This window comes from Trichomycterus rosablanca, chromosome 13 (assembly GCF_030014385.1).
Source record: "Trichomycterus rosablanca isolate fTriRos1 chromosome 13, fTriRos1.hap1, whole genome shotgun sequence".
NCBI classification, from domain to species: Eukaryota; Metazoa; Chordata; class Actinopteri; order Siluriformes; family Trichomycteridae; genus Trichomycterus; species Trichomycterus rosablanca.
Genome location: NC_086000.1, coordinates 12,256,322 through 12,270,172, shown reverse-complemented (window position 1 = coordinate 12,270,172; position 13,851 = coordinate 12,256,322). Strand labels below are relative to the sequence as shown.

General features: G+C 38.9%; 1 protein-coding gene across 1 annotated transcript in view; it reads left to right on the top strand.

Moving 5' to 3' along the window:
* The first annotated feature begins 4,421 nt into the window (after positions 1 to 4,421).
* Positions 4,422 to 13,851, top strand: part of ctsba (cathepsin Ba) — an 81,246-nt gene continuing 71,816 nt past the window's right edge. The window contains exons 1-5 of the mRNA XM_063007091.1: positions 4,422 to 4,521; positions 5,604 to 5,718; positions 5,899 to 5,984; positions 6,174 to 6,288; positions 7,400 to 7,515. Of these exons, the coding sequence (XP_062863161.1) occupies positions 5,605 to 5,718; positions 5,899 to 5,984; positions 6,174 to 6,288; positions 7,400 to 7,515 (431 nt within the window). The 5' untranslated portion in view covers positions 4,422 to 4,521; position 5,604. The remainder of the gene's footprint in view (positions 4,522 to 5,603; positions 5,719 to 5,898; positions 5,985 to 6,173; positions 6,289 to 7,399; positions 7,516 to 13,851) is intronic.

The window sequence follows — 13,851 nt, the reverse complement described above, 5'->3', positions numbered from 1 at the left end:
TATGGAAGAATGGCCGTGCGTATTGTGCTTTTGTGGGCATATTCTGCACAGAGCAGGTAATTTGCTCAAGATGAGGGGCTGACAATAGAGAATCATCTCCAAACCCTGGTTAAGCCTCTGAGTATAATTATTATACGTAGGGTGAAAAACAGAGGTTAGACTGACTGAAGCCCCTTAAAGTTGACAGAAAGCTTTCCAGAATGAACTAGTGAACTGGGGACCTCAAGGGGTTACCCCGGGGGCCCTCAGCTGTGTCTGATTATCATTGAAGCTGGCGTGCAGCCAATAGATTCCTGGCAGTTTGGCAGGGAAAGAACAGTACAGACAGGTGTTTTTACCAGTATTACTTTTACTTGTCCATGAGCAGGTCTTAGTGATGTCAAACCTTCCAGTGCCTGATGTGCCATGGATCACTATCAGGATCTGCCGCGCTGCTGGAGCCACAAGCTGCCAGATGTATTTTGCAACCATCAGTGAAATCCAGTGCCAACATATTACATTTACTTTTATGTGAAAAATGTAAAGCATCCCACATGCCCTCCAATCTGTTGGTTCCGTTGTATGTGTAAATTGGCACAATAATCCGCCATCGCCTGTCACGTTACACTCTACTGCTACATCTGGAACACTTTGCTTATGGTAATTTTTTGGGCAGCACACTTTTCGCATCTTCCAGCGTGTCACGGACAACAGCACAGGTCATCAGCAATAGCATGCTTCAGGTGTGCTTAGTGCACCGTGTCACACTAGTAGGCCTGCAACACCTCCAGCCACAGAGCAGACTCTCCTTCAGGTCCCTTGAAACTGAGAAGCCAGCAGTAAGAAGACTGTTTGGTCCTCAACACGAACCACTGACTGTAAAGGATTGTTGGACTATAAGGACCCTGATAGCCAGTCCAGTGTCTTATCAATATGGAGACTGAGGTAGGAGTAAGCTGATGAAGATCAACACAAAACTTCTTTGAGTCATTTTTTTTGAGTAGCAAGCACCAAAGTAACAAATGAAGACACAAAACATCCTTGATATGACAGGCTGCTCCAAACCATTTTCAACAAGTCAGCTTTCAGCAAAAAAGAAAAGATAGGGGACTTTCAGAACCAGCAATGCACAAATGACACCCCACCCGACCAACTGGTGCACCCACACATAACATGGATCTATCAAGCCGCCTCTAGGGCAAGCTGCTTAACCAGGGCAGTTCCATCTTAAGGCCCAAAATGTCACAATTGTGGTGAGTTCCCAGAAAGATGAAGTATGTCGGCATCACACGCCAGCGGATCTTGGTTTCTTCTTTCTATAATGATCTCTATACTTCTTCTGATGTTCTATTTGCTCGTTTTACTCATCAACCTTGCTCTAAAGCTTTTTTAATGCTCTCCTTCTGCTCTGATGCTTTCTTAGCCAAGCTTACTCCTTTCCCCTGCATTGCTCCTTTTACCTGCCCTTCATTCATACCTTCTCCCTGCTCTAATGTTCCAGTTACTCCTTCTCATTACATTTACCTTTGTTACCTACATTCAGCAAATACTTTTATCCTTAGTGACTTACAGCTGTGATCCAATACAATGTATGCAATTTAGGCTTAATACTAACTCATTTTGCTAGATAAAGCGAAAGACCGGACCAGACGGTGCGGCCCAGTCTCACGGCTTCAAAGCTCTGCCAATCTAATGTGTGTCAGCTGCCGAAGTACATTCAGCAGCTGCCACTTACACAGTCTTTGACAAGGGCTGCAAAGAGGTGCTTAAAGCAGCAAATGAGAGTTCTCAGCTACTTTCTCCCTGCTGAGCCCCTTTCTGCTTTGTTAAAGCATCTATCCTTTTCTATTGTGTTTCTTGCTTTGTCCCCTCCTTTTTCTGATTGGACCATCCCACTTTTTGACTTTCAAGCCCAGGACTGTTTACATGACAGTGGCATTGAGCATGGCCAGCACATCTATGCTCAGATAGACCACTCTGGACACAGCTCTCATTGTTTCCTGATTTACTGTTGCTTTTGGTTTTGGCTTCTTGCTTTCTTTTTGCCTTCTTCAGGAGAGCATAATCTTTACCAAGAAGATTGGAGTATTTTTGCAACATCTTCTTGACCTCCACCTGCTTGCTTCTAGTGTCACAACAGGAATCACCCTGGAACTTCTTCCTCTCTTCCGATCACACTTCTGACACAATGTAATTTATATTGGGCAAAAAAACATTTAAACCCCTAGCACAAGCCAGCCTTTAACACACATGTACAAATATGGAGCAGCCTAATCAAAACCAACATAGAGCACAGAGACAGTTGATTCACTCACAGTCACATCTTCAGAAAAACCTCTCCTACTCACAAAGACACTTATTTAATGAGCATAAAACATGTATTTACAAAAATGTTTATGTTTTAACTCTCTGGTCTGGACCATTGCTTGTTTTTGGACTATGATTATGGATTTCACTGTGATTACTATTTATATCTGTTTTCTGACTCCTGCTATTAAATATGACTTTGATTGTTGAATCTTAAATAAAGAAATTGGGGGAGGCACAGTGGCTCAGTGGGTAGCACTGTCGCCTCACAGCAAAAAGGTCCTGGGTTCGATTCCCAGGTGGATCTGTGTGGAGTTTGCATGCTCTTTTCGTGTCTGCATGGATTTCCTCCCACACTCCAAAGACATGCAGGTGAGGTGAGTAGGAGATACAAAATTGTCCATGACTGTTTGACATTAAAGACTTGAACTGATTAATCTTGTGTAACAAGTAACTACCTGTCCCGTCATGAATGTAACCAAGTGTGTAAAACATGAGGTTAAAATCCTAATAAATAAAGAAAGAAAGAAAGAAAGAAAGAAAGAAAGAAAGAAAGAAAGAAAGAAAGAAAGAAAGAAAGAAAGAACCTGCCTCTTTTGCCAGCCTGATGTTACAGAACACTTGGCCAAAGAAAGGAAACAGCTAGTTGTTGATGGGCAAATGTGACACAGCAATGGCAGCTCTTAAGGTGTAGCAAAGAACCCCTAATGCCATGTGGCCCCTGTTAGCCTCAGAAACACATTTTTGTAGTGATGCTGCTGCTCCAACACATAACAGTGTAAAATATTGAACCTGATACTACAGACATATAAACTTTAGCCTTACAGACAACTCAGCTGACCACTTCTTGTACAGTCATACCTGAAATCTGAGATGTTAAATGTGAAGGGGAATGAAACAAAAAAAGTATCCTGTAAGACACCAGTGATGTTCACAATTTGTTCTGATCTACAGTTCAGTAGCTGTAAATTTTATTTGTCCTTATAGTGTATTGTAATTTTGTATTTTGTAATATTGTATTGTACTTTTCTTCAGGAATCATAAGCATTATTATATCTTGATTTCTTCTTTCTATAATGATCTCTATACTTCATCCTCCTTCTCTAATGTTCGATTTTCTCTATTTAAAGCTCTTTTAATGCTTTCCTTCTGCTCTGATGTTTCAGTTAGTCCTTCTTTGTACATTTACATTTGTAGCATTTAACAGATACTTTTATATTTAGTGACTGAGCTGTGAGCAAATACAATGTATGCACTTTAGGCTTAAAGCTGAGTCTAAGCATTTTGTTAGATAAAGCTGTTAAACTAATCGTATAATAAATGTCTGGTAATTGACGATCCACTGGTTGTACGTGACAAATAAAGTTAAAAGAAACTGAATCAAAAAAGGAAATATAAAAAGGAAAGAAAAGTAAGAAAAGAGAAAATGGATATGAGAGACTTTGGAAAGCGATACTGGACTGCTGTTGTGTTGTTGCATGCGAGCAGACAGACATTGCTCCTAAAGGTGATACAACTAGTTGTTAGGTCTAGATTGGCAATTACTGCTTCCCTTTGGCCATTTTTTGGGATATACAGAAAAATAATTTAATTATGCTGTACACATGAATGTGTTTATGACAAATAAAGGCGTTGTATTACCCTGCCTTACTAAGTCATAGCCACGCATTAAAATTTTATCCCTACAAACATTTTTAGCAGATACAGTAAATTATCAAGTTATAAGGCCATTAGGTAGATATCCAGGTAGATATCCAGTAAAAAGTCAATTTATCTTCAGTCAGTGAGCTTTGTCTTGTGACCACTGCAAGAGTTTCCTGATTTAACAGCACTAAGTCACCTGGTCTGCTCATATATGGGGCTTGAAGAGCTGATAAAGCAAGTAAAATGTAATACATAGTTAATATTAAAATCTGCAGCCCCGTGGCTGTTTGTGTAAATACAATTTTCTACTGCATTAATAGGCAACGTTGTGATTTTAAACATAATTTAGACCAAATATTCAGGGATAAACTTTTATTTTGATAGGCTTATACTCAAGTCATATGATACCGACTGTCCTTACTAATTTTACAAGAACGCACATGACTAATGACGTGAATTCCCGGTCCTTCTACAAAAGCAGTACAAGCAGAAGAAAGAAAACTTGTTTGTTTTCGCTGGTTTCCTTTCCGCTTCATCAGAAAATTTGAAGAGGGGGTAATTTAAAGAATTTGTAGCAGAATCAGAACTCAGGTACGGTTACATAAGATTCATCAGGGTTTGTGATTTATCCCATAAGTTTTTTGGTTTAAATTGATAAAACGAGAATGTTACAGTGTATAGATGTCTTAACTAATGGAATGGCATGTTAATTAGCAACATGTTAACAGTTGCATATTTGTGGACTCGAAGATGTATACTGAAAAAGGTTTCATCATGTTTTACAATATTACAGAACTATTTTGAGAACACGATTAGACGTCAGTTAGCAGTATTACAGTGTATCGTGCCTCAGACTCTTAATAAATGTTACTACAGAAGGAATTTTAGCCACAATTAAACAGTTCCATTCCTATGGATAAAGATGTATTGCTTCCAGTAAACGTATAGCTTATTTATATTTAATGCTTGGAAAACGTATTTCCCTTCCCAGTGTTTGCTGTTTTTGCTTATTTGTGACATTTAGATGTTGTAGCTATTCCATCTAATATAATTAAATAGCAAGACAACACAAAATTTAGCTTTTAAATTATCGTTTGAAAACATTTATTCAAAGCCTAAATCACCCATGTTAAAAAGTAAATACCCCCCTAAACCTAATAACTGATTTTGCTGTCCTTGGTCGTTAGAATTCTTTGCAGAATTGTTTTCATTCAGTCACAGTGGATGCTCATTTAAGGTCTTGCCACAGCATCTCGATGGGATTTAAGTCAAGACTTTGACTTGGCCACTTAAAAAGCCTGCGTTTGTTTCTGTTGAGCTTTTCAGAGCTGGTCTTGCTTGTGTGCATTGTCCTGCTGCATGCATAACTCCTGCCTGGGCCTTAGGTTGAAAAAGAATTCTCGTTCAGGATTTTTTGATAGTGAGCAGAATTTATAATTCCATCTAGATAGCAAATCAGCCCAAGACCATCTTTGGAGGCTTTTTGACTGTTGGTGTGGTGTTATTATGTGGAATTCGAGACAAAGAACAAATGCACTAAATGCTGCTGAATTGTTTTTTAAAACCAGTATGAAATGTTTATTACATCAAGCCCATAGTGTCTTAAGCGTCATGTTTCCGATATAAGGTGACATAAGTTGAATGTGCTCACTGACTTCTCATTTGTCATCTAGAATGAGGTGTATCATCTTGCTGTACCTAATGTCAGCTCTGTACTCATGCTGGGCTCGTCCACCTCTCCTTCATGAGATGGTTAACTACATCAACAAAGTTAACACTACCTGGAAAGTAAGTGTTGCTATCAAATGTTATAATAAAAAACCAAAAGTTTTTTAAAGACATACTTGGATAACTTTTTTTTTAATCTAAGGTAATTAGATGAAGAATATGTAAAGCATCATGTGATAATTTTTTTTGCCTATTTTTAAGATGTATCACTTTGGGGTGTCTTTTTGGTTATCTCTGTAGGCCGGGCACAACTTTCGTAATGTTGATTATAGCTATGTGAAAGGTTTATGTGGAGCCATGCTAAATGGACCAAAACTTCCAGTTATGTGAGTATGTATGTGCATTAATCATGTATATGTTTAAGAAATATAAAAAAACAAAATATCCTCATGCATAGGATCATGAGTTTCACACTCATGATGATTCACATGTCCTTGTTTCTGCTTTTTAGGTCAGCATTTTCATTTCCTTCAGCTTTGGTTTTTGTGTCAGTACTTTTTTGTACATGTGTGCAGGGTTCAATATGCTGGTGAACTTAAACTTCCTACTAATTTTGATGCCAGGGAGCAGTGGCCCAACTGTCCCACTCTCAAAGAGATCAGAGACCAGGGTTCATGTGGCTCATGCTGGGTAGGGTTTTATTCTATTATTCTTCACATAAAGAATCCTGTTAGGACCCCGGGGTAGAATAGGTCTATACCTCCATCATGCTGCTCGTAAAAGGCGAGTTTGATGTGTGACCCGTGTTTGCGAATGCCATGTCCAACATTTTGGCCCGACCTCATATAGATGAGAGGTTGGAAAGGCCCGTATTTGGATTGATCAAAAACTGGTCTAGATTTGTGATTATGGAATCCACACAAGCTGACATGGTTCACTTTTGCTATTTAAAAAGGCCTTATAGAAAAAACAGGTACTATTAAAGATGCAAAAATCTTCCATAAACATACAGCAACTTGGAAGGCATGGATGAGGAGGAAATGAAGGAACTTATGCTTAATAAACATTGTTAACTATAAACTATAAAAACCAATACTTGCATAAAATTCAACAGAGCAATACCGCTATGATTGGATGTCAAATAGTGGATGTGGATGTATATATCCATTCCAGACCCTTAAAGATGCTATAAATGCCAAAAGTACAGGCATGAATTTGCCATGTGCACAGGTGCCACCGTCTGCTGTAATTGTGGAGAGGAGGGCCAAGACTAAATGTAAAAGTTGTAGAGGGCAGCACAGCCTCAGACAAGGCCTGCTTGGCATGGATAAAAGAGGAGGAAATTTTTTTTAATCCAGTGTATGTAATCCAGTGAAAAGATCAGCCAGGCTGTGGCCAAAAAACAATGCAATGACTATCCAAATTTTAAGTTTGCAATGTCTTTTGCTGAAGTAGTAAAAACATATCTTGACTGTGCCCCAAATACAAAAAAGGAAGATAACAACTACACATGCCAGGGACAATAGAATACATTTTCACACAGTACAATCCTCAAGTTACTTACAAACATAACGCTGTAAATGTGCATATACGACTGGCATGACAAAAAATACCATAGAGAGCAAAGCACTAAAACACCTACTTAACCATGAATATAAAAAAATGCAAACCTGTCATTAATTTACAAATAAACAGAACAAATGGAACATATTTTATTTGTCATTTTCTGTTTTCTGTTTGTCCATTTGGAAATGTAAAGTTTGACTTTTTTTTGATGATGATTTCTTTGGCTAAATTGCAGGCTTTTGGGGCAGCTGAAGCAATCTCTGACAGAACCTGCATTCATAGCAATGGCAAAGTAAGCATAGAAATTTCTTCTGAGGACCTGCTGAGTTGTTGTTACAGCTGTGGGATGGGGTAAGTGGAGCAGTAAATCTCCATGAATCCAAATGCATGTTGCTGGAGACTTGCTATTTCTGTTAACTTTTTTATTAGAGAACCAATTCAACCCCCCCAAAACACACACACTTTTTTTTCCTTTGCTGAAATTTGTTTAAAAAACAACATATTTACTGTGACAGTACACATTAATACTACACTATATTGTGTCAAAATTACCTATACTGGTGTAGCATTTCAGGGGAATAATTGTGAGGGTGGGGGATTTTGGGGGTAACCACAATCGTCAACATCAGAGTCCAAGCACTGACAAACAGCACCACCCAGTAGTTAGCTGCCCACTGAAGTCTGATTGGCTGATCGTGGTCAGGTTTAAACTGATTAAGTGATTTTCTTGAAATTATTTGCATCAGTTCTTAAAAACAAACATTTTATTCCTGAATTTGAGTAGACCCCTTCGGGTGGGTAATTCTTCAAAGTTGTACATAACAATAGTCTAAAAAGAACCATAAAAAATACACCTGTCAAAATTGGTGATTGTCCAGCGATTCGCCTTTTGATATCTACATTTTTTTAATGAATCTGGCCATTATTAAAACTTACACTAACCAACTGCTGCAGCTTGCTTTTAACACGGTATGCCCATTGCTTCCTGAGAAACTGATATTGTAAGCTTATAGTGCCCCCTAGTGATAACCATGAATCACACTTGTTCCTTCTTTTAATCGGTTACCTGAACGATTCATTGAAGTGTACTGCGAAGTACAATTTTGAGTTTCAGTGTGCAACCCAAACGTGCAAATTTGTACTTATGCCCCTGTGCCATTGTGAAATTTTTTATAAATATATATTTTAATAGTTTACAATTTGAAGATAGATCAACACTAACACAATCTAAGCCTGGCAATAGGCATTGCTGAAACACCTGAATAATTAGAAGAAATGTTCTTATACTTGTTGGCCATATAGTGTATGGCTTGCAATAAAGTCAAATCACGTGCACTTTTATATGTAAATTCAAATTTTCAAATACACTTGCAGTATGTGTTGAGCTTCTCCTGTTTTGGAGCTTTTACTGTCTGATGTTCTTTGTTTCACCTCAGGTGTTTTCTTTACAGTTGTATTGTGTTTTTCAAATTATTATGCAGTCTGTTTGTTACATTACTGTGTGTGTGCTCTAATGCAGTGAAATTACCAACTACATGAATTTGTAGTATACAATACAATTATAGTGTTATTTAGTTCTCATTTACTCAATTTCTCAGACTCCAATTACATATGTATGCCATACACTATGGCCAACAAGACTCAGTCATATGAATGAGTCTGAGAAATTGAGTAAATGTAAACTAAATAACACTAATTGTTTTGAGAACAGTAAGAAAGAAAACAAATGCATTTTCCATGTGCACTAAGCCTACTTTTCTCTGAGCAGGGCCTTTAAAAAAAAAAAAAAACTAAAAAAAAAAACTTTTTGCTTGTAATTGTTAGTCAGTCAGTCTGCTCAAGTATGTAAATGTAATTTTAGTACTGGACTATGCAGCACTTTTAATGCTATAAAAACACATGAGAACACACATCTCCTTAATAGGCTGAGGTAATCAGGGTTGCAAAAACCTTTTGCTAACATCCTGAAACTCAGCTGACTTTTCTGGGCTGACTCTTCTGACCATCATATATACCAGAAACACACACACACTGTGTGTGCTTGTGTGTCTGTGTGTTTCTGGTTGTATAACACAAAATACAGGATGGTTGTGTGCAGTGTATTTAAAAAAAATTATGTGACCTGACCTCCCAGTTACAGGACTGTGGCTCTCTTAAAACTAAATAGCTTGGAACCCCAATGTAATTGCTTACACTTGTATTTGCCCTCCTGGTTACCAACTAATTGTAGAATGTTTCTGAACAGGGCAACTTGAATGTTTCTGAGTACTCTGTTCAATTAAAACAGTACAATTTTTGTACTGTCCCAACTTTTTTGAATTTGGGTTTGTACTGTTAGAAATTCGTCATACAAGAGTCAGAAGACTACTACACTCTGTGGTAATAAGTGATGCACTGCTTGCTGGTGGTAAAAAACTCGCCCTTTTTGCCGCTTCATCAGCAAGTCTGTTGCTTTGTGCTTCAAATGAAATGCCCCCAGTGTGTGTTTTGAGTTTTACAATAGCTAAATTTTTGGGTAAGTGAACTGCCTCCAAAAGATTCTGTACCAAATCAGCATTTTTAACAGGGGTACCTGCAGCCTTCAGGAAACCTCTGTGTGTTTACAAGTGCTCAAAATCATGGGCCACCCCAAATGCATATCAAGAATCTGTGTCAACCGTAGCCCTCTTGCCTAATGCAATTTTACATGCTTCAGTTAGGGCCACTAACTCAGCCTGCTGGGCTATGTAAGAGGGGGGGAGACTACTGCTAAAGTTTGGTAGCTGTCAGTTACTGCCCATCCAGATCTACATTGACCATCACTGTGGGTTAAGGAACCATCGGTAAAAAGGATGAGGATTAGATAATTAAATGCAAACATGGTCGTCTCCTTCCTCAGTGGCATCAGTCAGTGAAGACATCATAAGGGAGGAAGGGTTGTTCATGGGTGCATTTTGATTTACCACATTAGGAGCTGTCAACTGCAAGCCAGTTACCCCATCTGAAGGCTGTCGCTGACAAAACACGACCATTATTGAGTGGCGCTGACACAGAATGAGGACCATTGACTATTACTATTTGTTCTAGCGTTCGTGGGGCAAATGCTAATAGTGCAAGATAAGTAGCCTGTACCGCTCTTAAACACATACCCATTCTGCATGCCACAGCATCTAATTTAGCTGAATGGTAAGCCACTGGGCGTGTCATTCCACCATGCTCCTAAGTTAGACAGGATGTCATGAAGCCACAATGTTCATGTACAAATACAGTAAAAGGCTTGTTTGGATCACAAAGTCTGAGAGCTGGTGCAGATACCAAGGCTGATTTGAGCTTGACAATAGTGCTATCATCTGTGTGTGCAACAGGGTCATGTTGTCCAGGGTTACCTTTAAGCAGATCGTATAGTGGTTGTGAAATTGCAGCATAAGAACCCATACAATCTACAGTAATTGCATAGACCTTAAAAAGAATTTGTGCATTGCAGTTGGCAGTGATATTGCATTAATTGCAGAGCTTCTAGCAGGCAAAGTTCTTACATTCTTGTTTTCATACCTGTATGTACAGTGTATCACAAAAGTGAGTACACCCCTCACATTTCTGCAAATATTTTATTATATCTTTTCATGGGACAACACTATAGACATGAAACTTAGAGTATATAACTTAGTAGTCAGTGTACAGCTTGTATAGCAGTGTAGATTTACTGTCTTCTGAAAATAACTCAACACACAGCCATTAATGTCTAAATGGCTGGCAACATAAGTGAGTACACCCCACAGTGAACATGTCCAAATTGTGCCCAAAGTGTCAATATTTTGTGTGACCACCATTATTATCCAGCACTGCCTTAACCCTCCTGGGCATGGAATTCACCAGAGCTGCACAGGTTGCTACTGGAATCCTCTTCCACTCCTCCATGATGACATCACGGAGCTGGTGGATGTTAGACACCTTGAACTCCTCCACCTTCCACTTGAGGATGCGCCACAGGTGCTCAATTGGGTTTAGTCCATCACCTTTACCTTCAGCTTCCTCAGCAAGGCAGTTGTCATCTTGGTGGTTGTGTTTGGGGTCGTTATCCTGTTGGAAAACTGCCATGAGGCCCAGTTTTCGAAGGGAGGGGATCATGCTCTGTTTCAGAATGTTACAGTACATGTTGGAATTCATGTTTCCCTCAATGAACTGCAGCTCCCCAGTGCCAGCAACACTCATGCAGCCCAAGACCATGATGCTACCACCACCATGCTTGACTGTAGGCAAGATACAGTTGTCTTGGTACTTCTCACCAGGGCGCCGCCACACATGCTGGACACCATCTGAGCCAAACAAGTTTATCTTGGTCTCGTCAGACCACAGGGCATTCCAGTAATCCATGTTCTTGGACTGCTTGTCTTCAGCAAACTGTTTGCGGGCTTTCTTGTGCGTCAGCTTCCTTCTGGGATGACGACCATGCAGACCGAGTTGATGCAGTGTGCGGCGTATGGTTTGAGCACTGACAGGCTGACCTCCCACGTCTTCAACCTCTGCAGCAATGCTGGCAGCACTCATGTGTCTATTTTTTAAAGCCAACCTCTGGATATGACGCCGAACACGTGGACTCAACTTCTTTGGTCGACCCTGGTGAAGCCTGTTCCGAGTGGAACCTGTCCTGGAAAACCGCTGTATGACCTTGGCCACCATGCTGTTGCTCAGTTTCAGGGTGTTAGCAATCTTCTTATAGCCCAGGCCATCTTTGTGGAGAGTAACATTTCTATTTCTCACATCCTCAGAGAGTTCTTTGCCATGAGGTGCCATGTTGAATATCCAGTGGCCAGTATGAGAGAATTGTACCCAAAACACCAAATTTAACAGCCCTGCTCCCCATTTACACCTGGGACCTTGACACATGACACCAGGGAGGGACAACGACACATTTGGGCACAATTTGGACATGTTCACTGTGGGGTGTACTCACTTATGTTGCCAGCTATTTAGACATTAATGGCTGTGTGTTGAGTTATTTTCAGAAGACAGTAAATCTACACTGCTATACAAGCTGTACACTGACTACTCTAAGTTATATCCAAGTTTCATGTCTATAGTGTTGTCCCATGAAAAGATATAATGAAATATTTGCAGAAATGTGAGGGGTGTACTCACTTTTGTGATACACTGTATATATCTTTTATAATTTTATCTACATACATTGCTACTATTATTATCTGTATGTTACCCCCACTGTTCTCATCCATACCTATGTCCGACCTATTTTATATCTGATATACAATCTCTTTTCATATTCTATTTTATATACATATATATACCCATAAATTATACATTATAGATATTTATAACTATAACATCTTCCTCTCTATATTTATTCTTATATATCTGTATATATTGTTTATAAGAATAGATACACTGCTGCTTTTATCCCATGTACCAGATGCACAATTTGCACATGCTGTTATTCTGTTGCATACCATATGCTGTATTAATGCACCTTATTTACTTACTTACCTTATTTTTGTATTTGCATTTTACCTTATTTTGCTTTTGTATTTTACCTTATTTTTTATTTGTATTAAGCTTTCTCTTCTTTGTTAAACTACTGGAGACCAAGAATTTCCTTCGGGATAAATAAAGTATCTATCTATCTATCTAATTCCTCTAGAACCCTGGGTAACCCATTGTCACAAATGTTGTACATCAGCGCAACACAACTGTGCCTTGTGCCCTTTGCTAGCCAAAATATCAGGTAGTGCCCTCATATCTTTGTCCTGTTTCCTCATTCTCACTACTCAATAGAACATTATCAATATCAATATTCCAAACACAAGAATCAGCATAAATTAACAAAGAGCAGTTCAGCTCCCTCAGAAAATCCATACCAAAAATATTTTCAACTTTTCCTAAAATTCCCAAAATTGCCATTAAATTGTTTTAAGCCCTAAATTAACAGATATGGGTAAAGACAAAGTTAAGCAAATACCAGCATTACCTATTCCCTCAGCTGTGATGTGTTTGTTTGTTAAAGGTATTCTTAAGATACACATACTGTTTCTGAGTAGTGACTTGAGCCCCTGTGTCTACAAGAAATGAAAAATTCTGTTCCCCGATTTGAACATCAACAAAAATGCAATTCTCAAATACTTTACTGATAGCACACAGAAAGGCTGAAGCAGCTGGGCAAAATTAGTTTACAGCTGGAGCAGACAGAACCCCTGTGCATCCTTGCACTGCCTTAATTATCATAGCTAACTGGTCCTGTGATATGCCTTGGAAAGAATTTCCTGTTGAATGATGGTCCTTCTGACTATCATTCACCTTTAAACCTTTAAGTGATTATCTGACCGTTTTTTTATGACAATCTTTTGCATAATGACCGATTTTATGACAATAATGACACTTTTTTTCTGACTATAGGACATCTGACCCCAAGTTAGATCTGCCACTGATTCCCTTTTTTTGTTTACAACGGGTTATCTGACCCCAGTCAGTGGTCTTATGACGCTTACAGCTAATCCATTCCCTAAACATTTTCCACACCGCTTCTGTCACCCAAACCATCCAACACCTTATTAGCAAGCTGTTTACTATCTGTAATATTTAGCACCTGGCTTTCACAAGCTACAGCATGATTTGGATGTAATGAATAAAGGTTTCTTTTTTTCCTCTGTAAGATCAATAAACACAAGCCCCATTTCCCGTGGCATTTAAAATTCTTTA